This window comes from Hevea brasiliensis, chromosome 2, assembly GCF_030052815.1.
Source record: "Hevea brasiliensis isolate MT/VB/25A 57/8 chromosome 2, ASM3005281v1, whole genome shotgun sequence".
NCBI classification, from domain to species: Eukaryota; Viridiplantae; Streptophyta; class Magnoliopsida; order Malpighiales; family Euphorbiaceae; genus Hevea; species Hevea brasiliensis.
The window spans coordinates 2143543-2170830 of NC_079494.1; the positions used below are offsets into that span (position 1 = coordinate 2143543).

Consider the following 27288-nt stretch of genomic DNA (forward strand, 5'->3'; position numbering starts at 1 on the left):
TAGTTTATTGATTTTGCACTCCAAGAAATGACCCAAAACTGGTTGGCGAGGTCAAAAAAACATGAATATCAATTTAAATTGTTTTTCACATTTTAATTTTTAATTTTAATTTTAATTATTTTTAAATTATTTAATTAATATTTTCATTAAAATAATTTTAGAATCATTTAATTATAATAAAGTGTAATTTACTATTTTAATAATAACTTTGTAATCATTTTGCCCTATTATTGGGTTTGCTCAATGTGGTGTCTCTATTTTTTTTTTATTTTATTACTAAAAATAAAAATAAAAATTTTCTTTTTAATTTTTACATTATATAATTTGAAATTTTTGGACATATTACTCCATTTTTTTTTCTAATTAGCTGAATCTTTTAAATTAAAAAAAAAGTTTGAATCCTCTTTAAAATTTTTATTTAGATTTTTTATTTCATTAATTATATTTATATATTTTATTTATTTATTTTAATTTTTAAAGTAGTTAAGTGTTGATATACAAATTCAAATCAACTTTTTACTATTTATTTTTCTATTATTATTATTTGATTTGTTTTTAAATTTGTAATTTTTAATTATAAAATTTGTGTCACTTATTATACTTATTAATTTAATTTTAAGATATTTTATTTTATGATAAAATGAATTTTATTAGACTAATGAAATACCAGGGTTCCACCTTAATAAAAAAAAATATAATAACAAATTTTTGATATACTTTAACAATATTTTTTTTGTTTTTTTTAATTTTATTTTTACTATAAATACTATCTTAAAAAAATAACAATTTTGATTGCAACATCATTACTATTATTATCTAAAAATGTTAAAAAAATAATATTTATTGATATTTCATAATATCTATTTATAGATTAATTTATTAAATGCGTTCATTTTATTTATAAGCAATAAATAATTATATTTGTTACATTCTTAAATTTTGATGTAATTAAAATATATTTAATTTGTTTTTAATAAATAAAAAATATTTTAAAACAATGCACATATATGTTAATTTTATATACTAAATATATTATCGTGTTACATTTTTTTAGATGAGATAATTAATTTTATTTTTTTAACTATTATTATTATTATTATCTTTTTTTATAATTAGAATATATAATTAAATTTCTTCTATTAGTTTCAAAATATATTTTTATCAAATATTATATTATTAATATTAGTAATGTCAAACTAAATTTTACATACATAATTAATATATACATTAACCCTTTCGCGCAGAGTCGCAGAGAATCGAATCATCACGCCACTCTCCCCATCAATTAATCGCCATCATTTATCCAATTAATCGCGACTCTCCACGCTTTGTACATCTTCCACTCCCTAGTGACTGCCAACTTTTTTTCTAGAATTAGGATTTGCAGAATTCAGTGTTCTCACAGAGACATATGTAATATTTTATCTGGTAGGCCAGTCCACTCACTGTCCAGCGCGTGAACCTCATCTAGCGCATTCCTTTTTTGCCCTTTCAGGTGCGTGTGTGCTAAAGCTAACATTAGCGTGTGAAGAAAAACTCTTTCAGAAAATTCAAAAAAAAAAAAAGAAAGAAATTCGTAGAAAGGTGTAGAATATTTTTTTCTTGCAGTAGAGCAGAAGACCAGCCCCTTTTGCTCGTACAGATAGAGTGTATTGCCACGTGGCTACCATCTGAAAATCTTGCAATATTAGCCGTTTATGGCCTCTCTCTGGATATTTAGCAGAAGAAGCCATTTGCCATATCTGTTCCTTTAAGAGAAACAATCAAACGGCAAGAACAGGCACAGATTCGCTAGCCCAGAACGAATCACGATTAATGGAATATTTGATTCGGTGTGGGAGAGTGCAGCATAGACAACTTTACTGGTTGGCAGTAGTGATCCTACGTGGATGATACGTGTAGCTCGCATTGTCTGATGAATCCGACGGCTGTATGAGTAGCGAACATGGTGTGTGGGTGCATTTTAAATGCGAAAGCTTCGGATTTTCCGTGTTTTGGGAGCCTGTGAGCAGATGGAGGCTGCGGGTGTAAATTAGAATGTGAATTGTTGATGGTAGTTTAGAAGAATTGAAGGTTGTTATTAAGCTTAGTTTTCGATGCTCTGCTGGTATTTCAATGGCCGTTTTTGTGGGGTTGGGGAGGTGCTGAAAGCGAGAGACGTTTTAAATTAACCTCTGGGATTTTCTGGGTTGTTGGGATTTTTTAATGGGTTTCTGTTTTTTTGGACGTGATGGGTGATATTAAGATCTGCGGATGAGAAGTAAACATAGTGTATCTGTCTCCGTAAAGCAGAGTGTAATTGATTTAGGTTCAGGAAGATTCGTGCTCATTAATGGGGTTTCTTTTTAATTCAAAAGATTTTTTCTAATGAGTGGGATCTGCATCTGTTCTTGTAAAAATCCAAGATGATTCACGGGTGTAACAGAGAGAGTGTTTCCTTTCCTTTCCTTCTCTCCCTTTGCGTGCTCTCTTGAGTGTCTTTGCTTGCATTTTCCCCCCTCTTTCTCCTCTTTTTCCTCTCTTTGTATGTGCTTTATTTCACGAAGAACCTGATTCTCTTAACACTTTTTTATTTTTCTTCCACTCAATCTATTTGGTTTTCTTTTCTAGTTTTTGTCTCTGCTTTATCCCTTCACCTTCACCTCTTTACTGGAGAGAGAGAGAGAGAGAGAGAGAGATCCTCCGTTAGCTTTCCACTCTCCAAACTCAGAGAGAGATATAGAGGGAGTAGCGGAGAGATATCAACCAACTAAATTGATTCTCTCTTGCTCTGATAAGTGATAACTAATAAATAAATAAAACAAAAACTCTTCTCTATTTATAGTTCTTGATGGGTTCATCTTCATCAATCAATAAACACCGGTTTCTCTAACTTTTCTGTGTTTCCTTCCATTGAAGAAGCTGAAATTTGGAGAGAGAGAGAGAGAGAGAAGAGAGAGAGAGAGAGAGAGATCTGGGTTTGGCTTATTTGGATCGGTTCTGAGCCCGTCGAAGCCGTTTTCAACAGGCGCATGTTGTTAGTTTGTGATGATTAAGATGACAGAAACGGACAAGAGTCGAGATGTGAGGCGTGGAGCGAGTCGGTCTCTAGAAAGATTAAGCAATCTGGAGACAGGCTTATCTCTGGTGAATTTACTTCGCTCTCCTTTATAAGGTCTGTAAAATTTCACGTCTTTTACTAAACTAGGGAACAAAACCACCGTTTGGGTACTTGTCTTTATCTGTATATTCTTATTCAACTTTGTGATAAGAGTTTCGCAGATAATGTTCGTCCCTTGTTTCGTTTCTTTGCTCCGTTTTGTTGTTATTGTTGTTTATTTTCGTGTGTTCTGATTTGAAGGTTTGAACGGTGAGGTGGTGGTGGTGGTGACTTCGTATCTTTGGAGAAATCGAATAAGGAGAGAATTAAGAAATTGAGTGCTGTTAATAGATTACAGAGCACCTTCGAGCAACAAGGAGAACTATGAAATGGGTTGCAACTTAGCTGATAGAGAAGAGGCCCTTCCTTCCCAAGCTCCTTCTATCAGTGGTAGTGGTGGTGCCAGTAAGAGATTCAAGCTACCCAGAAAGGTAAGTTATTAATTGTTTTAGATAAAGAACTAATGTTCATTTTGATTATTTGTTAAACTTCTTTTCTTTTCCCCTGTATTTAATCGAATTTTTGCAGGAATTTTTTGATGGCTGCAATGGCGTTGATCATGTTTCTGTTCCTGTTTCTATTCCGCGGAAGCTGCGGTCAGGTGTGGATTGTTTGTTAGAAGAATTCTTTATTTTTATTGTTATTCTTTTTTTTTTGGAAGATAAAAAAGTAAAGAGTCCATTTTTCATTATTATGTGGAAAATTATTATTTTAAATATATTAATTAAAAATTATTTAAAATTAATTTTAAACTAAATTAATATGTTTTAATCACAAAAATTTTTAAAAATCTAAAAATGTCAAATAATTTTTTTAAATTAATTTTTAATTGTTTTAAAATGGTATTTTTCTGAAAAGCATCTTAAAAGTGCATTCTAGGGTGGGGGGGGGGGGGGGGGGGGGGGGTTTTTTTTGGAGGCCTCTGGTTTTCAAATGAAGGTTTACTTGGCGGTTGGTATTTAGGGGAATTTTCGCTTTTTTTTTTATTTTTTTTAATCTCTCTTCTTTTTTGTTGTTTTTAATCTATGTCAATTTTGGATTAGGACTGAAGCAAGACTGAAGCTTTTTTACTTTACGCAAGATTCTCTGTTCTCTTATCTAATCTTATTTATTGTGTTTATGATAGGACTTTCATGGCGCATTCATTCTTTTCAGATAACTATATTGTGTTTTAAATATTAGCTTCTTTTCTACTCTTAAGCTCGCTTTACATGGAAGATAACTTTAAGCTTTCTATGAACCAGAAAAAAGAGGTTTTTAGTTTTTTTTTTTTTTTTTTTTTCCTTATTAAGAAATGGATATCAGTGCTTGATAATTTTATTAATGCTTTGGAAATATGGACATTTTAATCACAGCAATGAAGAAACGCAATCTAGAATCTTTATCTCCACCTTTTCCAGATTCAAAGAAGTTGAACCATTCTACTGCTGGTGTTGAATCACACAAAAGGGTCAGCGTAAAGAAACTGAAACAGAACCTGGTTAGTCAATTTTATCAATTTGCTAATCCCACTTGTTCCTTTTCAATTAAGCACTTCAATTTATATGAAGACAAATTTGCCTTTGTAGAAACAAGGGTCCCCAAACTGGTCCCTGAAGCAGAATGTTGGTGGCCCAATCACCAAAGATGAGGAAGAAGTTGCAGAGACGTTATATGCTTTGGCAGGAATGTTCCCCAACATTGAACCTGATGGTAACAACAAATTGGATACAAGTCCTTCAGCTTTGCCAGAGGCTGGTGAGAGATGTCCAGCCAAATTAGAAGGCAAATTTTTGATAATTTCCTCTAAAATGTTAATTAAGTTGTTTATTTAGTTATTCTTCTAATTTGGATTCTAAATATTGTCTCCTGTCAGATTCCGTAAGTATAACAGAAGACTTGAAGGAAATTTGCCGATCAAGATCAGATGAGGCTGTTAATCCTGCTTCTGACATAGAAAGATCACCTAAAGAAACTGCTAAAGTTTATTCATTGAATGGAACAAGCATTCAAGAACCATCTGATTTGCCCAGCAGTGAGAAACATCATGGAGAATTGGACAGTTCTGTTGCTCAAGTGAATCTGCATAAGGTGTTGGTTAAACACGAGGAACAAAAGACACCATGTAACTTGGTTAACTTTAGCTTTCCACCTGGGCCACACAAGGATACTGGGTATGTGCTACTTTTTTTCCTTGATTATCCTGAATTCTACACCTTATGTGCTACTTCCCGTTTCCATCTTTTTTGTTTTCAATTTTCTATATGTTTTTTATCATGCAGTAACTTAAAGCAGCCTGCAAAACTAGAAATTTCCCTTCTTGACAGGAAGACAGAGTTGGCATTAGTGCAGGTAATCATACTTTAGAAGTATAAATCAAACATAGTCATATGTGAAAAATGCTGATTTCAATATTTCCTCTGGTTTATTGCTTTTACAGACTACAGCAATTGGAAGTCAACTGGATCAACAACATGCTATTGGCGCATCCAAAAACAACGGTAGAACTCTATCTTGCTTGATATTGTAACTTGTAATCTCTGGTATCAGTTTTAATCTAATCACTGAACTGCCAATGGCTGAATACTTGATTCTTTCATCTGAAGGTCCAGTGTTGTGGCCAGGATTGTCTTCAACAGTGTCAAGTAGTGCTTGTCATGGTCCTTTATCCCAGTAATTTTCTTGTGTTCTTCTGTTTTTGGATGTTTTACGTAATCTTTTGTTGCCATTTCTTATGTGGCTTGGCTGTTTCAGGTCCTGTGCTGCCAAAATACCTGCTTGGCTTGGTACCCGACCCGTTTCATTCCAAAATGGTTCAACTGGAAAGGTGAAGTTATTATTTATCTTACCTGCTTTTTAGTGGCAGCGCAAGGCTTCTAAATTGAACTATTTGTTTCATTACTATTTACTTTTTCAAGCATCCATTGATGGTGGACCATGAAAGATACAGGTTTCTAAAGTTTCCACTGCTAGAAGGTCATGGAAGAGGTGTGCAGCTCATGTGTACATAGGCCATCTCATTCGGGCTTTACAAATGCCTGAGAGCAAAGAAAGCTTGCCAAGGCCACCGAATCAATTGAGACCGTATGAAATATTGAAGCAAGGTGTACTTATGACAATAAGTGACTTCAATGGCATCAGTCATGATTTGAACAGAGTTGCATCTGCTGGCACAGTAGTTAATGCAGCTGAAAAGAATTCAAATGACATTAAAAGTGATATTTTTCAACACCGAAGGCCACAACATGATCATTCTCAGTCTGCTCTGGCATCTGGTGTATACACCTGTCAGAAACAGGTGAATTTAGCATTCATTTCCAGTTATTTATAATTACCATTTGATTGGGTCTGATCAGTTTTGCTCTCTCAGGATTTCAATTTCTTGTCTCTATTAGCTGGAGGTGTTGTGACGGAACCTAATAACAATTTTAATGGAGCTGGAAATGGTTTGGAACCATTTGCACAACTGCAAGCTCCTTACCATGCGCAACATCCCACACTCATGCCTTTCTCCACGTCACAAACAAGCTATACACGTGCTTACCCTGATCAGCCTTCAGCAGCAGCAGCACAGCAGGTCTTGTTCTTTCCTGTCAGATTTGTATTTATGTTTATGTGAAGAGGGGACAACATAAGTGATCAAAGAGATGGTTTTAGAATGTTAGCCCTTCGTCCAAATCCAAGGTTAGAGTCTATTGACAAATAATTGCACCCATTGAATAGTTGGATGCAATGGAAGGTTATTCTTTCCTTTTTTTTTTTCTTTCTAAAGAAAATAACCGTAGGAGCTTATGTCATCTTACATGCAACATGACAAGTAAGCGGATGTCTCTTTGGAATGCAGCCTACCCGTTGCTGACTTGTCATACTCCAAAATTTGCATGAACTGCCATTTCTATTTACGAGTCACTCCTAGTCAAGTTATTGAGTTGGCTTGGAACTGGGGAGTTGCTGATTCTTTGTTGTAATCCTTGATTGCAGGCCCAACTTCAGTTGCCTGCTCATCTCACCAGCCCATATTGCATTCCCCATGCAAGTTCTAAGGCCTTGACAAAGCAGCCACAGCATCAGCAGCAGCAGCAGCTTTGGGCCGCTCAGTTGGCAGCTCAATACAGGAATACTGCAACTTCAACAGCCATGACTCAGTTTCCAAGCTGGCTAAATGGGAGGCAAGAATCGCCTGGGCTAATGCCCTGTATTCCTTCTTTGCCTTCAAGTTCAACACTGGAAGTACTAGGCCCCAAGTATCCTCACATCTCTCAGCAGCAGCAGTTCATGGCCATGACTTTGCCGCATGCAAGGATGAAGAGGCAAGATCACCAAATTCCTTCTGTTTATGAAGAAAATGGAGTTGGGTTTCGAGCTGGTGGTGGCGCATTGCCATTGCAATTACTCTGCAATGAGCAACTGTGAAAGGAATGGAGTAAAGAGCTGTTACAATCAGACGATGGACACAGACAGTAACGTTATTTTATTCTTTACTCTGTTAAAGCTTGTGACTCATTGCTCCATTTGGGCATGGTCAAAAGGTAAATAACGATCTAAGGTGTAGCTGGTGCATCAAAATAACATGGGAAGAAGTGGAGCCTGGGAAATCAGATGCCTCTCAGCGCATTAAAATATATCAGCCGACAGAGATGGTTTGCAGAGAGAATTTTGTGGCATCCTCATATTTAGCTCATTTTAAGTCGGTCTTGCCAATTTACACAGAAAATAGAAAGTAACTTGCTTATGCCCAGGCTTCCTGCCTCTGATCATACATTCTTAACCCTCTTCTTCGCATGTATGATTTTTATCCACTTGTATTTTACACGGTTAGCAGTTGGATATTAGTTATTTACGCACAGTAAGACAAGGGAGGAAACAAAATAACAGCTGCATGGGGAAAGGGACCCAAGAACTTATTTGCCCTTGCAAGTGACGTACATTTTCATTGCCCTAAAGATTGGCCTGATACTCTTACCTGATGAGAGAAAGTACGAATTGTGGACCTTAAAAGTATAGTACTCTTAATGATAATACATTAAATGTTATCGCACGCCTTCTTGTCCATACTGGAATGGCAGATGCCATGTAGTAAATGAAACCCTATGTTTCATTTCATGCCATCCCCTCTGGACCCACTTGTATGGAAGTTTTCTCTCCCTGATACCCAGAATAGGAAAAATTCAACATTTCACTTGAAATCGAACTTTTTCATATCCTTCGTTGATTATTAAAGAATAAAGTTTCGATGATTAGCACCATTGTTCCAAACACCAAGGGAGATGCATATGTGGAAATTTCCGCCTTGATTTTCAAATATTACAAGCGAAGTAATGGTTTTACCAAATGAACAAACGAATAAATGCAGAACCAGAACAAAACAAAGCTGGGCGGAAGAACAAGGAAAAATGAAATCTCTAAATGCTCTAACTACAGAACGTGTTTACTCGAGCTTCTCCAATTCCCCCATTCTCTCTATGATTGCCTGAAAATTACAAGGAAGCACAATTTACTACAGAATAATGTTCTCACCAGCATAAATAAACTTGTTAAAAATGCTATGCAAGAGAAACAAAAAAGTTTTATCCTATTCTTTTAATCTTATCGATTTTAGACTAAATTATTAATATTAATAGCAATACTAACCTATATAGTGAAGGAAAAAGAATACATATAAACCTTGTATTATTATATAAATCAGCAAAGAAGAGTACTTCTTTCACTTATTTGAATTTTTTTTTTATTACTACTTATTTGAATGTTGATAAGTATTAAAAAAAATTTCATCACTTTTTTTTTCTAAAAAAAATATTTTACAATTTTTTGTAATAATTAGAAAATAAGAATATTAATTTTAAAAGCAAAAAATTATTAAAAAAAATATTATTTATTACCATAATTGGTAAATAGTGAAAATTATATTTGTTTTTCTTATTAAAGTAGTTTTGTAAGCTTTACATGTATATTTCAATTCCAACTTACTAAATAGATTTTATCAATATTAGTAGTTTGGGCTAAAATTGATAAAATTAAAAGAATAGGATATATTTGAAAAAACATATAAGATTCAGGATTTTTTTTGGTCATTAGGCCTTAACAAAATATCCTCCAGAAAAGGAAACGAAATTTAGAAAAATGGAGTGTTACTGCTGATACATGGAAAAAGGAACATCACAAGCTGAGAATTCTTCAAGCCACATAAAATAGGATATGAGTATATATATCTACGGAAAAGCTCACCTTCTTGCTTGTTTCTTGGAGTTCCCCAGCAAGAATGAATTCATCAAGTATCAAATAAACCTGTAAAGCCACCAGGTTAATCAGCACACATTGCAACAAAGAATACTTTTTTTCTTCTTTTCGAATCAACAAAGGATACATAGATCCATTTGTAAGGTGAAAACACATGCCCATAATCTGTGTGCGCACACAAAAGACTAAATTGCAGAAGATGGAATGCAATATGCATCTATCTATTGTAACTCTTACAGAAATAATAATAAGCAAAAAACTAAGCCTAGTTACAACTAGTAATGCTAATGTGTGCATGTTTCTTCTAATTGGATGATATTTCAAATATGCATAGCTCTCAAGGAACTTTGGTCAACACCATTACAAGAATAGATCAAAACAAATTAACCAGTAAGGCAAGATTTACATGAGGCATGAGAAGAACAAGAAAAAATATTGGTACGCTACAAAAAAAATTCCAAAACAGAAGATGTGCATAGAGCACAAAATCAAATGTGTAAACAAGAAAAATCAAGGTGTTGACAAACCTTGTGAAAGTTGAATACCAAATCTAGCTCACAAACATTGCTGAAGAAATGATCCAATATCTCCACAAATAAATGGATGCACTCTAAATATGCCAATTCATTATCTGTTATATCAACACACAGTGAGAAAAATAATCCAGCATACCGCCTGTAGATGACCTTGTGTGTTCGGAACTGCAAGAAAAAGTATTTATCATGGAAACAAGACAAAATATTCAGAAGATATTACCAAAAAGATGACAAAACAAGATACTTTAAATTGTTCAAGCTAGACAAAACAATTTAATATAATGAGGACCAGGAAGTCCTGTTAACCATAGGAACAGTTAATGCTAAAAGAAACACCATAACATAAAGAACACGCCATCTAATATGCAACCAGTGGTGAATATGAAAAAAATTTTCAGAGGTCAACATATAAAAAATTTTCTAGGTACAAGTTTTTTTTTATTTATTTTTTCAAATAAAAGGAGGGTCGGTTGACTTCCCATTTGCAGAAATTCATCTGTCAATAAAAAAAAGGGGGTCAATATATATATACACACACACACACACACACACACACACACACACACACACACACACACACATATATATGAGTAATTTTAAGAGGTCAATTGACCTCCCATTTGTGGTAGTACATCCGCCCCTGTATGCAATCCACGCAAAGCTGGTACCTGTATTTCCAACCTCAATCTGAAGAAGAAGATGCAATAATAGGAAAGCTAAGGAATTCTCGAGATCAATATGTTTGAAGTAAAACAAAGTAATGCATGTAAAGTGACTAGTGAAATCATTCTAACATAATCTGTCCCCGTCAGGGGTTGGGTTGGGCCTTAATCTTGAAATACTACAGCATACCATGGACTAGAAAATTTTCTCAGAATTTTTGAGGAACAAGTAGCAGCAACTAAAATATCTACAAATGGAGTAAAGATTACAGAAAAATGGTTCCAGCCCAAGAAGTACATGGACAAAACTGGAGTTCTGAAGCAATTAGTAGCAGAAAACGCAATCTTGAAGAGCACAAATTCTTTAAATAGGCTAATTAATTCACTCCACTATAAATCCATGTCAACTAGCAAAGTAATTGGGCTATGTTCGTTTAGCTAGACACTTCTATTTAATCAAGTGAAAAGGTGAAAATTATAACAAATTGATTATGTTAATCATAAATTTTCTCGCAACTAAACAAGATTAGGAAATCACCAACCTCAACAAAATTCGTGAACTTGGGATCTCTGTTAACCACCAACCGATGAACCTACCAAAAAATCAATCAAGGTCAATAACCCCAGCAAAATTGAGGTCAATAAAACCAAATAGGGAAAACCAAAGCGTCGATACCTCGTATTCGACTTTGTGTTTCTCGGAATCCTCGAGAGGAACATAGTATTTGGCAAGACGAGTCTTGCCTTGCCTGTTCTGCAGAAGTATGAATCGGATCTGCCAAAGGAAAGAAAGATCAAAATCTCGGTTTCAATTTGCGAAGAGAAATCGCAATAAGCACAGCAGAATCAGAATCAACAATTAAAAGAGTACCATTCTTATAGAAAGATCAAATGAACGATAATAGAACAAAAATTGAGAATTACGTGCAGATTCCGTAAATCTAGGGCACTGCACTTTTTTTCTTTTCTCTCTATTTCTTCGTCCAAGCAGAGAGGTTAAATTGAAATTTCGAAAGGAAAAAGGAGAGTGAAATCTAGCATGTGAATCGTGCATACAGATAATTAGTGTGAAATAACGCTCAATCACTGCTATCCGTCGATCTGTTTTACTTTTTTCCTTTTGACGTCATTCCTGCATTTTTTTTTTTCAAAGTAGCTAAGCGTACATTTGACGTTAGAAAACTATTTTTTAAAAAATGTAAAAATAATTTGAAGAAAATTATTTTATTATTTTAAATTTTTAAGATTAAAATTTATAAAATTTAATTTTAAATTATTTTTAATACTCTTTAATTAATATATTTTAAAAAATAATTTTCTTAATAATAACTCTAATAATAATTTTAAATAAACCCTAACCACATGCAATAATTCAGAAAATCAATACACCAAATTCATCATAATTATTAATAAAAATTATTTAAGCAGTAAGACAAATTATAATACATATTTAGTAAACCTCAACATTCAGAAAATCATGTGAAATCTATATAAGCATAAATCACTAAGCAAATATATATCTAGATTAGGTCAGGGCCGATTCAGGCTTAAACCAAACTAAGGCCCCTAAACTGGAGATTAGCATTTGGTTAACTAAATTGAGTTCAATCAAATTTTTAACTAATCAAATTATTAATCAACTCTAAAAATATTAATCAAACCAAACTGAAATTAAAAGAAAATAGAAATTAATTGAAATAAAAAATATTCAGTTAGTTATCGGTTATGACTAAATTAACCAAAAAAAATATATATTTTTTATATTATTAATTATTTAATAAAATATTAATAAAACATATTTATATTCTTTTTATTTATAAAAAAATAAATAAAATTTAATATTAATAAGATAATAATTATAAGTTAAATATTATTATAAAATAATAATTATAAATAATATAATATTAATAAAACTATAATTAATATATTAATTAATTGAAATTCGATTAGTTCGATTATTAAATTAAAAGTATTCGAATAGATACTTGAAAACTGAAAATTTTTATTATTACTAATCAAAAACCGAACCGAACTGAATTTACTCTTATCGAAATAATCGAATTTCATCTGTTCGATTCGATTATTCAGTTATAACAGAATAATGCAAACTCCTACCCTAAACTAGCCATTGACTAGCGCGAGTCAATTCCAAAACCAAACATTATCAACAGTTTAACGGTCTGAACCAGTACTGAACCTGAGACAAGGGGCAACTTCAATCCCCTTTTTCTTAATACCAAACCAAAACTGGAGTGAAACTAATTAGCCAATTTTAGTTCGAACATTTTTTCTTAAAAAAAAAATAAAAAACATGACAATTAGGAATGCGCCATGTGGACCAAACTAAATCAAACTGCTCAAAAATTAGAATCAAAATTGAAATTGGAATTGCCATTGAATTGGACCAAATCAACCTTAAACCATTTTGAGCCAAATTCGGCTGGAATCGCCTGGAATCATTGCAATTCCGATTCATCCCCTTTCTCAACCATGAACTGCTAGAATAGGCCCAGATGGAACCAATGGTTAGGTCTGTATATATATATATATATATAAACCTTTAAAATAGATATTTAATAGTAAGGAAAAGAGAGAAACAAACTCCTGTTTTACATCCACCAAAGGATCCACCTTGAGCCTTTCTCTCCATTCAGAACGTTTTTTTAGAATGGGCAAGATTCAAGCCAATGTTGGAAAAATCCACTTTTGAAACACGTAAACTCTGTTAAGGTTTTGCCAAACTTTTACAATAGTTTCTTTCATAACTTCAACACTCTCAAGCTCTCAAAATAAGTGTTTGATATTATTCTTGAAATTATTGTTGAGAAAATTATTTTATTAGATATGTTAGTTATAAAATATTAAAAATAATTTAAAATTAAATTTAATAAGTTTAAGTTATGAAAATATTAAAATAATAAAATAATTTTTTTAAATTATTTTTTTAACATCTAAAATAATTATTTTATTTAAAAAAATAATTTTAAACCTCCAAATACAATACCAAATAAACACTTACAATATGTACTTAGCATTTGATATTATTATTAGAGTAGTTATTAAAAAAAAAATTCCTAATTTAACATATTTTAGTAGTAAGAACTCTAAAGCAATCAAACATTTTTATTCAAAATCCTTCTAGCCTTGTTAATGACTCATCCAAGGCACAATTTTTCCATGCAACTAATAATTTCTTGCTCAAAAGCCATATAGATGCAACTTTTTTTTCTCTCTTTCCTCTTCACCAAACATCCCTGACCCAAAAGGTTTTCTTATTACTAAGAGAAAAAGGTGGGAAAATCTCTGCTTGCAAGTTTCCGGAGTTGGAACCCTGTTTTGGCATAAAAATATTTTTAAAACTCATGAGCAAAAAAAAAGGTGAATTAAAGCGCTATATGTGTCCTGTGAAGATGACCCACGGAAGAAAAGGACAAGAGAGCGTAGGGCCTTGGATTCGTTGGGTATTGGTGAAGAGTCCCTCTCTTTTGCCTAATAAACAATGGGCCGTGGCATATGTTCGGACACATTTGAACCAGAGAAACCAATCCATCCATCCGTCCACCACCCACCACCGCCTTCACAAGTGGAATTCTAGTGAAGTGGACGCGAAGCAACGAATTCGAAGCTCCCTCCAAAAGATCTTTGTTACACATCTTAACCAATATCACTCCTAGCTACCTGTAACCACCTTGTCTCTATCTCCCTCTCTCTCAAATCCACATTAAAAGGACCTTCTTGTTGTTCCCACCTTTGCCTCACTCCGCATTTCTCAATCTCTCTCTCTCTCTCTCTCTCTCTCTCTCATTTCTTTCCAAATCAAATTATAAAACATGGGTAGTGCTGAAACGGGAGTAGTCGTTATCAACAGGGCAGAGATCGATACTCGAGCTCCTTTCCGGTCAGTTAGAGAGGCTGTTACGTTGTTCGGCGAGAAAGTTTTGGCTGGCGAGCTCTATGCTAATAAGCTCAAAGAGGTTCCCTTATTTTACTTTACATATCTTTCAAGTTTCTTAATTTTATCATAACTAGCTATGGCTTCCCTTAGATTAATGGCTCTCCATATCCTAGCATTTGTATCCACTTTTGACGTTAATTGCTTGTTGGCTATTGCTTGTGACAGAATTAAAGTTTTCTTAAGGGCTGAGTTATGATCTCTAAGGCTGTTGTGTTCCACTTTGCTGTTGTGTTCCAGTTTTTGGCTTTCTTTTATCATGTGAGGGAATAAAGTAGAAACCTTAGACTTGGAGACTATTCTTTGTACATTGAGTTTTCAAAGGCTTTAAGAATCTATCTTTCTTGCCTTTAATGAGGAACTTGCATGCACACCCCTTATAAAATCTGTAAGAGACTACTTTGGGTGATTAATTATTGACGGTTTTAATTAAGTTTAATTTAATTATTAGTTCCTTGATTTGGATTTGTTTGTATTTAGATGCACGATGGAGCAATGGAAAATGGGCAGGGTTCTTCCAAGCTTGGAACAGTTACAGCAGAGCTAGAAGAGACAAAACAGAGCCTTCAAAAAGCTAAAGAAGAAAGTATGATGATGGCAGATTGTGTTTCTTCTCTTAAAGAAGAGCTTAAAAGAACAAAGCGAGAGCTCCAACAATTAAAAGTCCGTGAATCTGAAATGGAGTCTGAAATTGAAGATGTGAAGGTTGTTGAAGATTCAACAAAATTTGAAGTGAAAATGCGATCTAGACAAGAAGAAGAAGAAGAAAGGATTGAATTTCAAAAGAAGAGATATGTGACTTTTGCAAATCCTCCCTCCATAGCTCAAGTCATGATTCCACAAGGCCCCGAAGCACTTGAGAGACACCCTTCTCTTAGAAAGAAGAAGAAGAAGAAGCCATTGATCCCTCTAATTGGTGGGATTTTCTCCAAGAAAAAATCAAGTCAAAAACTCACTTCCCCATGAAAATTCCCACATCTTTCAAGTTCCAACATTAATAATCTATGAATATGACCTCTAGCTCCCAAAATTTTCTTATTTCTTTTTGCCAGTTTCTTGCGTGATTCTACCTATATTGGGCCTGGAATATTGAGATGTTGTAACTGGGTATGGTTGCGCCATGAGAAACTATGTAACAACTAATAAGATGTCTTCAAAAATAATTTTGGTTCCTCATTCAACTATCATGGGCTCCAGCATCCTTCACCTTTTGTCATCTAATGTTGGGAAAGCCCACCAATTTGAGGCCTAAGAACTCAACAGTCAAGGCAATGGTCCATCTAGCTAAGTCTCTCCCCTCTTATAACTTCAAAATATAAGAATGTTAATATGATTATTCTGATTGGTTAATTAGACTCTTTTGAGTAAGTGAGTTAGGTTTTATGTTGATAAACCCATGATGAAATTTTGATTAAAAATTCATATGGTACCAACTACAGACCTCATCATTGTCCCACTCCCTTAGATTAGAGAAGAAAGTACAAGACACAATTATAGTTGTCTTAAAAATCATTATCTCAAGCCCTCCTCTCTTAATCATTGTTATCATCTCAACTCTTCTCAATCTCATCATCATGTTTTGCTTCTTCCCATTTTACTCTATGATTTCCATGGCCTTTTTTGCCTTCCAATTCTCTTTAGGCCTTTTTTTTTTTCTTTCAAAATTTCCTTGGTGTACATTCATGAACAAAACGAGCCAAGCCTTAGATATTATGCTTTACACATGCACCGTATAGGCTACCAACTTTAAAAGATCAAAACCCCATTGCTTGGTTTTAGAATTGGTAATTAATCACAAGTTCAGCTTTTATCCATCCCTATTGAAAAAAATGATCATAACCATCTTTTATTTTCAATCAAATGTTTTATCATAATTAGATTGTAAACAAAGGGGGCAATCCCCCTAGCCCCTCTCATTTTTTTGGAAATTTATAATTTAATTTCTGAATTTTATTCTATAATACATTTTAGTTTCTAAATTTTAAAAAATTAATTATTTAGTTTCTGAAATTTATACTATATTACACTTTAATTTCTAAATTTTTTGAAATTAATTATGTAGTCCCTAGATTTTTCACTATATCATACTTTAGTCCATATAATTTTAATATATAAAATAATTTAATCATTTTGTCAATGGATCAAATTATTGTAAATATTAAAATTACATAGATTAAATTATTCTATATATTAAAATTAAAGGGACTAAACAATTAATTTCAAAAAATTCAAGGAGTAAAATGTAATATAGTGTAAAATTTAAGGACTAAATAATTAATTTTTTGAAATTTAGATACTAAAGTGTAATATAGGACAAAACTCATGAACCAAATTATAAATTCTTTTTTTCAAAAAAAAAAAAGGTTGTATTTTCTTTATAGATCCTACATTTTTTCCCCTCTTTTCCTTTATTTTTTTTAAACGATTTACACTTTTTTTTCTTTATTTATTTTTTTAATTTTGCCCCTTTCAAGTTATTGTTATTGATAATCAGTTAGAGATATATATCATTGATACTCCAAGTTCAATTGTGAGTTTTCAAATGTTGATGAAATGATAAAAACAAATAAGTATATTTTGTATATGTTAATCTACAAGTTTATAACTTTAGTTTCAGTCTTATATATTGCAATGACATTTTTTGCTGTAAAATTTACGAATAATTGGTTGTGTAATATAATTGGAAATTAATAGATAGTCAATTATTTAATCATATATACTGAAAATGTTAATTTTTAATAAGATTGATAATAAAACTATTATGCAACATTGTTAGGGTATGAAAACTTGGAAAGGAGGACTGTAATTTTATTTTTTTAATATATATATGCTCGTAAGATGGTCCCCCACATATGTTAAAAGTGGTTAAAAATCTTATGATGGAGCAGGGGAAGCTCTCTCATGATTCAGTAAACTCTTTTCTCTTGCTTTTTGAATGTCCCATTAATTATGCAGTGGCTGTGTTCGAATGAATCACAAGCAGACAAGACACATTCAGCTGTGGAATAGTCATAGATTTCGAGTCATTGGTTTACCTCTTTTGAATCAATTCTTGTGTTGTGAGTCAAGTTTCAATTAGTCGATGGAGCCAGTAAAACTTAAACCACCAGCCCATTTAACCTTTTTAGGCACTGGGGATACCAATCATGAGATTCCACTTATCGACTACGTACAAAAGTCTCTTTGACTGTTTCATTGCATTGTTCATTTATAACTTTTTTTTAAAAGAAAAATAATAAATAAATATATTGTTAATTTAAATGGATTTTGAGTGATATTTCAAGATGATTACATTGTAAATTTAAATTATCAGTGGAAAAGGTATGATTATTATGAGCTCAGTATTTATTAAAATGAGCTTTTTTTTTTCTAATTTATTAAAATGAGCATTAATTATTTTAATTATATATATTTTATACCCATTTGGCATTAGTATATACTTAGAGAGTTATATGAATTTCATTTTTTTTTAAATATTATTTTATATATTGTTGAAAAAAATAATTTAAAATTTTTCTTTTGTTATTTTAGTTTTTTTTTTATAACTTTAACTTATTAAATTTAATTTGAATTAGTTTTTATTTTTTTATTAATATATTTAAAAAAGTATTTTTCTCAATAATAGCTATAATAATAATGCTAAATAGACCATTTAAATAATTGTATATAAATCTTAATATAAATATTTAATATAAAAATTATTATATACTCATATTTATATAAAATTAAATTTATATTAAATATACACTTAAAAAATTCACATGTCTTACATGAGATGAAATAACAATTATATTTTAATTTTTTAATATAAAATAAACCACTTTCAATGAGGTGAGTAGTTATATTTTGGTATTGAAGTCTATAATTTTTTTTTAACTAAAAAAAACTCTCTGATTATGATAGTCATTATCTCAGCACAGAGTTCACAGTTAAATATTTTTATTGGTCTCTAATTTAACTCATCCACTGAAAAAACCTACAACTAAGTCCGATAAGTGCAGAGTCTATAGTTAAATGGTTTTATTAGCCTCTGATTTAACTTACCCACTGAGGAAACCTATAATCGAGTCCGAGGTGAATTTCAATGAGATGTACATGGGATAATTCGTTATCGATTCCGTTTGCACTCTTAAACAAAAGTAATATTTAATAATCAATATTGATTTTAGATATTAAATCGGGCATTAGAAGCATGTAGCCAAGTCATTACGCTCAATGGTGATAAGTATATAAATTAATTCTTTCCAAAACAAAGACTATAAATTCGTTAAAGCGATGATGGGTCCACTCAAGAGTGAGTAATGGGATTTTTCTTAAACCACTTTTAATTGAAGCTAATTAATGAAGGAACACTAATAAACAAAGAAGTTTAAGAGGACAAGTGAAGGCCAATACAAATGATTTAGGCACATGCACTTTTTTAATTTCCCTCTGCGATGTACTCCTTTAAGACATCGAGTCTTCCCAAATAGAATAAAATCCAGTCTTTTTATATGCTCACACCCAAACGACATACATTATAGCATTACACTTCCCGGAGGGTATTTGTCAAGCCAAGAGAAGAAAGAGAATCGCAATGCACAGGCCTCAAAGAGATAGCTTTGTTATACAAATAAGAGCAACTGCTGAACTCCTTAATCATCATCAGCCTGCCGCTGCTAGCGTCTCTTCTTCCAAGTTAAACTTCTCTGCAATGAAGCTTTTCAATCGCTTTCGCAAAATTCTCATGCGACTCTTGTTTTCTTTCCCTTCTCATCATGGCACTTCTGGGACATCGTCCAAGCAAAAAAACTGTGAAAGATTTGATCCTCCAAAGACTTCATGCAGCTCTTATTACTCTTCACAAACCCACTACAGTGAGGCTATCGCAGATTGCATTGAGTTCTTGAACAAGTCTTCTCAGGAAGGGATTTTAGATGGTAGAAAATCTGATGTCTTGGTTTGATGCTTATTGCTTAATCTGTCGCAATTGGTTTCATTTATTATTTGCGATGCTTTGATTTTAGTCTTTGAATCTTTGAAGCAAATACAAATCATGATATGGATATAAAAAGGATTTCACTGTTCGGTTTTCTTCTCTCCCTCTTATCCTGTTGTTGCCGAGGCTTGGACTTCGGATGATTGTGCTGCGTTTGTACATTTACAATCTTTTAAGTTGATATGAAAAATTATTTTTCTTTGCTTCTTAATGTTTTTAAAATTGTATCGCTCAATAAATCAAATTGCTGGCCAAGTTTAAATCTTTATTTAACCTAATCTGTTGATAAATGAAATAATTTCATTTTATTGTCTTAGCCCAAGTAAAAATAAGATGCAATGAAAGATGAATCCATGATAAATGAAAGCATAACTCAACAGATTAATATTATTCTTAGAACTGTCGTAAAAAAATCTCTCTTCAGAGTATTAAAAATTAACTTAAAATTAAATTTAATATATTTTAATAATAAAAATTTTAAAATAATTAAATAAAAAGTATGATTTTAATAAATTCAATAGTTAATAACACTACATGCTTAAAATTGAATCAAATAGTCCGTGCTTGAATAAAGAATTACTCAGACAATCCAGAGCGAGCAAAGAAATGCTTGAGTAATCCAGATTGAGTAAAAGAGAAGATTGAGGAGGTTTAGATGTTCGCTCGATAAGCCGAGTATCAATTCTACCAAATGTTAGCAATGCTAGTAAATGATAAGATTAGATCTTCAACAGGAAATCTGGATATATTAATTCAATATCTGAAATTCATGCAGACACAACGATTATTTAGTATTTTGGTCTATAAGTATAAAAAATAACCATTAATTATGTATACTTACTCTACCAAATTTTATACCAAACACTTTACTCTCATTTCTCTTTTACTTTCAATTCATATTTTTAACTTAAGCGTCAAAATGGCTAACTAATAGACTACCAATCTTACTACTTTTTTGGTATTTATAGGCTTACTTAATATTTGTATTAGTTTTCAATGGCTTACAGTAGCATCAGTTAAAATTTTTAATGTTTAATTTTTAATTAAAAAAAGTTAAACAATTTTGTTGCATAATTAAATCAGCCAATTCTAATTAATCTAATTCAAAATCAGTTTTAATCAATTCTAATTCCAAGTTAAATTTACCTTTAACTTAACTATCCACGCACGCTAATTTCTTTTATTCAGAACACAAACGGAAAGGAAAATAAATGGAAATTTCAAATTAGTTTGACAAGTCTATGGGCTCACGGAGTTTTGGGTTTGCTTTCCATAATTCAAGAAGTAACTTCACTTCGAACCTCGCCCGAGTAATTTTTGATGGGCTCGTCCATAGGTTCAAGTATTTGCGTTATGAGGCTCATTGGCTGAGCCAGCTGCTGACTAGGAAATTGGAGCTGGACCCTTAATCCTTCTGGTTCTGGAGACACAATTGACATGTATAAACCTTCCTGACCAAAGCTGAAATTAAGTTGCCAGTGAAGAAATCATTATGGTAATTTTATGCCTTTAACTCTACCCTATGGTATATATATAAAAAAAAAAAAATTCATAACTCAACAGGATTAGCCTAATTAATGGATGAAAGTCTCCTCTCATCAATTAAGATTCGATTTCACTTAAAATACTTCAAAATTATTTAATATCATCCAGAAAATATCAATCTTTGCAGATAATATCTGATTTGAAAATAATTTAATTGTAAATACCAAAAAAAAATTTTAAGACATAATGGCTATGTTCTATATTATTATTTATTATAACAATCGTTAATTATTTAGTAACTATCAGTTATTTTATTAATTATTAAATATAAAAATAGTGATATCGATTATTTTAATTAAAATGCATTATCATCATTTGAAAAGTTAAAGAAATAATTTTTCGTAAATCACTCCTTCAACTTTTAAATAATAGTATAAATATTTTGTCAACAAACAATATAAATAATAAAAATAATATTTTAACTATAATAAAAATATTAAACGTTAATTTAAAAATTATTATAATCGGTGTCATTAGCTTGAAAAACAAGACAATCATACATACTAATTATTAATTACGTTTTAAATTCCCTTCTCTTTGATTCAATCTCCTTGCTTAGAACACTAAAAGGCATGGAGCTTTATTTATTTATTTATTTCCCCTAGAAAAATTACATATTACAAGAAATAAATTAAAACCTCTACAAGAAAGAAATTAAAACCTCTACATGTTGGTTTTACTTGGCGAAAAGAAGATTTGAATAAGTTGCAGAGACAACCACCTGAATTATTATTATTATTATTAAGATGGTTGGCCAACTATGAATAATCTGCGAACGGTTGCTCTGTTCAACCCGCGAATCTCAGTTATGATCAGGCGAGGCGATACCTGTCACTAGCGAGTGGGATTAGTTGGACTGTCTGTGTCAGCAAGTTCCTCATACGACAAATGCTATGGACCCTCTCTCTCTATTTATATATATTTTCAGTGATCTCAATAAATTATTATCATATCTATTAAGAATAAATCAAAATATTACGACACATCAATCCAATTCAAATGCCCTCATCCACAATTATTTTTTGATATTATAGGATATATTTATAATAAATTTATATTTAATAATACGATAATAAATAATATTAATGATTATATTCATAAAATTATGCATGCATTGCAAATAAAAAATAAAAAATAAAAGATAATTAATGAAGATGGTTTAGTATATAAAAAATTAAATATCTCAATATAAAAGTGTAATAAATTAATAAAAAATTTAATTTAATACATATATATATAATCGATTTAAATTAATTTAAAATTAACACTTATAAATAGATTTAATAAATTTTAAATTAAATATTTATTATAAATTTTATATAACATAAAATAAAATATATAAATAATTAAAATAATAAATATATTAATTTTATAATAAATATTAATTTAAAAAATATTAAATTTATTTAATACTTATTATTATACTCTATTTGATAATATTAATTATTTTAATAATTATTAATTATTTTAATAATTAACAATTATTATACTGATAGTTAACTATTATATATCAATTATTAATAATTAATTATATTTATATAATAATTTAAATTAAAAATATTTAATAAAAATAATTATTAAATTAATTATTAAATATAAAAATAATATTATTATTTTATTAACTCTGATTCAAATATATTTATAATTTTTAAAAAATAAATAATAAATTATTTTTTTAATTTAATATTAAATACTTAATAAATATTATATTATTAAATAATATAAATTAAAAAAAACAAAATTTTAACTATTATTAAAACAATCAATGCTAAAAACTGTTGTTGAGTAAGACATTAATATTATAATAAGTAAATTATCATTGTGCTCAGGTTCTGCATAATCCAAACACTCGAAACAATGAGAAGCAATAAATGAGTGCACATGCTCAAGCATAATGTGTGGGCAATTATAATCTATTCACTGTATATAATTGGGATTAACAAGTCTCGTTAATTGGTCAAAGTCAAAAACTAAACCCATCATCCCTTCTTTTCCCACCCTTTTTATCTTCATTACAATTATTTCAAGATAGTTTCACATGGCCCTTCATAATTTTGGCTCACTTTAATTTTCTTGGACTGTCAATCAGATGAAAGTGATAGGAAAATTAACTTTCGTTAAGTATCCATCAATTTCTGACCTCCTAAAATCACTTTCTATTTGCTATTCCATTGAAGAATATCATCCCATGTTAAAAGATGCATTAATTAATATTTAGAATTTTATTCAGTTTCGCAATCGTTGTCTCTATTACCGTCTTTATCACATGACCAATCAATAATTCAATAATTTAAGCCAACTTTACCCAGTTGTTTAAGCATCTGTTTTCGGTACAATTTTCTACTTTAATCCAACTCAAGTGCAACTGAGCTAAAATCCCCGTAAAACCAAATTGAACTTTATTATATGCACACTGATAGGTGAGGTGAGCACTGAGCACGGTCGAGCCGTGCGCTAGCCATTGATATTGATGGCTACTGGTACAAACTATGAGTAATCAAGACTCGAGAGCACTGTAAATGACAACGAAACAAGGAAGGATAGCCTTTGGATTGAAAACAAACAACTCCTCGAGATTGGAGTAAATTCCGGCGTACCCGGCTACAGAATCGTATGAGCCACCAGTTGACGCGGCATCCTCCTCTGGCGGCGCCGTATCATCCTCCACGCGCTTCACTCTCCCAGCAATCACGCGGCACACCAGCATGGCCCTCCGTCCATCCGTACAACCAATGAGGGAGTCGTGCGCCCTGCCGCTACTCGCCGTGGTGCGTACCCCTTTGCACTCCTTGCCTTGAAACCCGTGCCTGATGATGGTGCACACACCGCAACCTGGGATCGAGCCGCACAAGTTCGACGAGCCGCGAGCGCCCAACGAGCACGTTAGACTCGTACAGTAGAATCGCAGCAGCTCGTTACCATCAGCTGCACACCTGGGGTTTTTTTTAGTGCTATTGAGAGCACGAGTCTTGACAACATCTCTGGAGTCCTCGAACCGTTGAATGGTGCGTTGTGTGTTGTGAACTTTTAATATCCGTTCGATCTTACAGATGGAGTTATCTTTCTTGAGCCAGCTTGATTTGAAGATGATCTCCACAATGTTTCTACTGGAATCCTCTGGGCCCAGCTCTGACACTGCACCATTGGAACAAAAATTTCAGAATTAAAAAATGTTTATTTATGGAAATATTTACTTCTATACTTGTCCGTATGGTCACTCATGGTATCAGCTTTAGAGTTACAGGCTGTGACACTGTTGCTTCTATAGCAAAACGCCACGTCAGGCCATTAAATTTTGGTCATCGAAGGACAGCTGTAATTGGGAACAGGTATTCAGGTACTAAATGGTCCCTAGCCTAGCGTACAAAGCGGTCTGCTATATGATTGGCAGAAATGATATTGTAAAAATTGGGAAATACTAGTTTATCAAATAAATTATTTATATTTGCGGTTCCCCCTCAAACTAACCCTCGCCACTGAGTAGAAGAAGAAAATTATATTGAAAGAAGCTGGATTTAATTACCGGCATGGCGAACTTTTTGATGAAGCTCTAAGCTTTCAGACTTGGGGAAGATCTCTCCACACTGGGAGCATGCGCATATTGTAGTCCTTGGAGATGGGTACCTGAATATTTAGCTCTAAAGAATTTAGCCTTCTCTTTTCTTTATCATTAAAGCGAAACTGAAAGGAAAAAAGATAGATATGGAAGAAAACGTGTTACAATTATACAAATACCTGCTAGGGTCAACGATCATGTGACATTCATAACAACCAGAAAGCTTCCTGAATTGTATGCCTCTTGAAGATGAAGTGTAGGTTGCGCCACCGCTGGATCTCCCTGAACTCCCCAACGACCTAGTTGATGACCCATTAGCTGCTTTTCGACTCAGCAGTCCAGTTTCTTGACCTACTGTGCTACTTTCGGGTGAGTTATCAGCTCTGTGAACAACCCTTGTGTTGCCATGAACAACGTCTCTGAAACTGCATATAGAGCTGCAGGAAGAACCCAGCTTTGAGTATCCGTTAGGGTTCTTCGATGGGTCATGTACGCCTGATCCTTCGACCTGCTTGCAGGTGAGTAGGTTCTTGAATTGGTCCCATGACGAGGGTTGCTTTTGCTTTTGCAGCTTGCGCTTGCGTTTGGAAAGCTGTTTTCCCTGCTCTGATTGCTCTGATAAGAAAGTAAGAAGAGCCATGAAAAGAAAACCAAGAATAAGATACAAGAATTAAAAGAAAGAGTATGAGAAGATAAAGCTCTCTCTCTCTGCCTTAATTATAGAGGGAAGAGAGACAGAAAGAGGCTATGAAAGTATAATAGTTTTTTGCATTGGGGGAGGGATCCGAGATGGGTAATAAGGAGGCAAAGTCGAGAGGGTCAGGGTGTTGTGGTGGGTCTGCGTTGTTTATTTACCATCCACTTTTGGATTAACTCCTGTGTTTGCTTTCGTTGATGCATAAGAGAGTGTAACTTCACACAACTAATCACTACTTGATGGGTTTGACCATTTTGACAATGGGTCAAGTGAACAACAGGCTCGCCATGTGCTCCAGGGCTATGACCATTCGAGCATTAGTTAAAAAATATTAAAAAATAATTTAAAATAAAAATTGATAAATTTTACTTATAAAAATATTAAAATAATAATTTTTTAAATTTATTTTTTTAAAGATATTCAAATTAAATGATTTTTTTTAAAAACAATTTTAACTTTTTAATCTTAATGCTAAATAGTCACGCAAACCAGTGATGAGAGTGATGATAATTAGATAAAATGGAATTATTAATCTTAAAAAACTAATAAAGAAGACATGTTTTGTGTGCTGCCATAGTCGGAATTATTCGTTTCCTTTTTTTTTCTGTGTCTTTTTTTCGCAAATAATTATATGATTTTTTTTTTTAACGAAACATCTCTTCAAAATAAGGAAATGTTGTTGGGTGGTCTAAATAAAGAGTCCTGAAAATAAGAAGTTGATTGTTAATTAATTAGTGAACTCACTACGCAGGTATGCCTAATTAAGGATGGTCACGGACTCAATTTATTTTTGACAGTTTTATTTTAAGATTCAAGAAAATTGAAAACCCTGAAGTCTATGCCAATTTTGATTCAATTTCGATTTAGTATTGTGCAAGTATAGTTATAATTAGACTTGGGTTATTTTAAATTTACTCGAATAACACTCAATAACTTTTCAATTAAACTTTATAATTTTACCAAAAATATAATATATATTTTAAATTTTAAATTCCTTGAGTCCAAATTCACCTATGCAAATGAACCCTAAGGTTAATTGCTTAACTGATAATAATGAAAGGCATATTGTGTAAAGGTGTGGACATTTATGTTATTTTTGTGTATCAAATGATACCTAGTGGGGTCTTGATTCCAAAAGGAGGCAAAAGGAAAAGCGCATGAGCCATCATATAAAACAAGGAGAAAAAAGAGCAATTCTTATGCCGATTTGCTTCTTTCCATGTCTCTCGCTTCCCATTCTCGGTGGACAAATCAAGAATATGCTCCCATTTTCTATTGTCCTAATAATCAGCCTGCAGTACCTTCGCCTCATCACTATCCAATTCACATTGAGTTAAGAATAGGGGTAGCAATTTTGGACATGACCCACGAATATGACACAAAAATACATGATTTGGGTTAGGCTTATTCGTGTTCGTGTCGAATTCGTGTCAACCCATTTATGACACGGTTATAATCGTGTCGTGTCATAGGTTAACTCGCTAACCTGACTTAACACGTTTATGACATGATTTAATATTTGTGTCACGTGTTGACCCGTGACCCATTAACTCATTTGACCCATGAACCAACTTATATAGCGTATTAAATGGGTTAAGTCGTGTCAAACTGTGTTAAAATGATATTTCGTATTAAATATATAGTGTCGTGTTGAATACACCTAATACAATTTAATATTAATTGTGTCGTATCACGTCGTGTAACCCGTATAATAAAATGATCGTGTTCATGTTTAAATTTTTGACATGATTTGTTAATCGTATCGTGTTCGTGTCGACTTTAATCGTATTCGTGTCACATGTTGACACTACACGAACATGACTCATCAACCCGAATTGCCACCCCTAGTTGAGAATCCATGCTCTACATGTAGTCATTTGCGGGCAGTTCAATGTGTGAGTTAATTACCTTTAATCTTAATAAAATATTACCATAAACGAAACGTTTCAAGATATTTTGATTATATAACAATCAAATGAGGTAAATTATTGAGTGCAATTAATGTAT

General features: G+C 32.2%; 5 protein-coding genes across 9 annotated transcripts; 3 read left to right on the top strand and 2 right to left on the bottom strand.

Moving 5' to 3' along the window:
* Nucleotides 1–1655: 1655 nt before the first annotated feature.
* LOC110673824 (uncharacterized) lies at nucleotides 1656–7856 on the top strand. Of its 5 annotated transcripts, none has more exons than XR_002498549.2 (13): nucleotides 1656–3126; nucleotides 3341–3570; nucleotides 3668–3740; nucleotides 4495–4619; nucleotides 4708–4903; nucleotides 4995–5292; nucleotides 5401–5470; nucleotides 5559–5619; nucleotides 5725–5791; nucleotides 5873–5945; nucleotides 6069–6416; nucleotides 6489–6802; nucleotides 7100–7244. XR_002498549.2 is itself a non-coding variant. In XM_021837036.2 (13 exons), the coding sequence occupies exons 2-13, from the start codon at nucleotides 3469–3471 to the stop codon at nucleotides 7529–7531; spliced, it is 2052 nt and encodes a 683-aa protein (XP_021692728.2). In that variant the 5' UTR covers nucleotides 1665–3126; nucleotides 3341–3468; the 3' UTR covers nucleotides 7532–7856. The 5 variants fall into 5 exon arrangements, 4 of the variants coding, with proteins under 4 accessions (XP_021692728.2, XP_021692729.2, XP_021692730.2 ...); XM_021837036.2 differs by having other exon boundaries at nucleotides 1665–3126; nucleotides 6489–6695; nucleotides 7100–7856; XM_021837037.2 differs by having other exon boundaries at nucleotides 1665–3126; nucleotides 4708–4876; nucleotides 6489–6695; nucleotides 7100–7856.
* Nucleotides 7857–8392: 536 nt separating this feature from the next.
* Nucleotides 8393–11624, bottom strand: LOC110673826 (AP-2 complex subunit sigma). Its single transcript, XM_021837040.2, has 6 exons — nucleotides 11425–11624; nucleotides 11230–11328; nucleotides 11096–11146; nucleotides 9883–10056; nucleotides 9344–9403; nucleotides 8393–8588 (listed from the first exon to the last, which is right to left on the bottom strand). Exons 1-6 carry the CDS (start codon nucleotides 11605–11607, stop codon nucleotides 8547–8549), a joined length of 609 nt encoding a protein of 202 aa, XP_021692732.2. The 5' UTR covers nucleotides 11608–11624; the 3' UTR covers nucleotides 8393–8546.
* Nucleotides 11625–14031: 2407 nt separating this feature from the next.
* On the top strand, nucleotides 14032–15690 carry LOC110673771 (WEB family protein At1g75720). Its single transcript, XM_021836965.2, has 2 exons — nucleotides 14032–14527; nucleotides 14986–15690. Exons 1-2 carry the CDS (start codon nucleotides 14384–14386, stop codon nucleotides 15469–15471), a joined length of 630 nt encoding a protein of 209 aa, XP_021692657.2. The 5' UTR covers nucleotides 14032–14383; the 3' UTR covers nucleotides 15472–15690.
* Nucleotides 15691–19046: 3356 nt separating this feature from the next.
* Nucleotides 19047–19689, top strand: LOC110673773 (uncharacterized). The gene has a single exon (XM_021836969.2). It carries the CDS (start codon nucleotides 19082–19084, stop codon nucleotides 19448–19450), a length of 369 nt encoding a protein of 122 aa, XP_021692661.2. The 5' UTR covers nucleotides 19047–19081; the 3' UTR covers nucleotides 19451–19689.
* Nucleotides 19690–23410: 3721 nt separating this feature from the next.
* On the bottom strand, nucleotides 23411–25434 carry LOC110673836 (uncharacterized). The gene is made up of 3 exons (XM_021837051.2): nucleotides 24764–25434; nucleotides 24552–24652; nucleotides 23411–24163 (listed from the first exon to the last, which is right to left on the bottom strand). Exons 1-3 carry the CDS (start codon nucleotides 25222–25224, stop codon nucleotides 23526–23528), a joined length of 1200 nt encoding a protein of 399 aa, XP_021692743.2. The 5' UTR covers nucleotides 25225–25434; the 3' UTR covers nucleotides 23411–23525.
* Between the last annotated feature and the right edge of the window lie 1854 nt (nucleotides 25435–27288).

What these genes read in the sequence shown, in the direction of transcription:
- LOC110673826 (XM_021837040.2), bottom strand. Translation starts at nt 11,607, where the DNA reads ATGCACGATTCACATGCTAGATTTCACTCTCCTTTTTCCTTTCGAAAT. An exon ending in AGTTCACGAATTTTGTTGAG is followed by an intron (nt 10,057 to 11,095) that starts GTTGGTGATTTC and finishes TTTTTCTTGCAG; the next exon opens with TTCCGAACACACAAGGTCAT. An exon ending in TCCAAGAAACAAGCAAGAAG is followed by an intron (nt 8,589 to 9,343) that starts GTGAGCTTTTCC and finishes TGTAATTTTCAG; the next exon opens with GCAATCATAGAGAGAATGGG.
- LOC110673836 (XM_021837051.2), bottom strand. Translation starts at nt 25,224, where the DNA reads ATGGCTCTTCTTACTTTCTTATCAGAGCAATCAGAGCAGGGAAAACAG. An exon ending in ATGATCGTTGACCCTAGCAG is followed by an intron (nt 24,653 to 24,763) that starts GTATTTGTATAA and finishes CTAAATATTCAG; the next exon opens with GTACCCATCTCCAAGGACTA. An exon ending in TCAAAAAGTTCGCCATGCCG is followed by an intron (nt 24,164 to 24,551) that starts GTAATTAAATCC and finishes CCAATGGTGCAG; the next exon opens with TGTCAGAGCTGGGCCCAGAG.
- LOC110673824 (XM_021837036.2), top strand. Translation starts at nt 3,469, where the DNA reads ATGGGTTGCAACTTAGCTGATAGAGAAGAGGCCCTTCCTTCCCAAGCT. An exon ending in TCCGCGGAAGCTGCGGTCAG is followed by an intron (nt 3,741 to 4,494) that starts GTGTGGATTGTT and finishes TTTTAATCACAG; the next exon opens with CAATGAAGAAACGCAATCTA. An exon ending in AAAATGGTTCAACTGGAAAG is followed by an intron (nt 5,946 to 6,068) that starts GTGAAGTTATTA and finishes TGAAAGATACAG; the next exon opens with GTTTCTAAAGTTTCCACTGC.
- LOC110673771 (XM_021836965.2), top strand. Translation starts at nt 14,384, where the DNA reads ATGGGTAGTGCTGAAACGGGAGTAGTCGTTATCAACAGGGCAGAGATC. An exon ending in ATGCTAATAAGCTCAAAGAG is followed by an intron (nt 14,528 to 14,985) that starts GTTCCCTTATTT and finishes GTTTGTATTTAG; the next exon opens with ATGCACGATGGAGCAATGGA.
- LOC110673773 (XM_021836969.2), top strand. Translation starts at nt 19,082, where the DNA reads ATGCACAGGCCTCAAAGAGATAGCTTTGTTATACAAATAAGAGCAACT.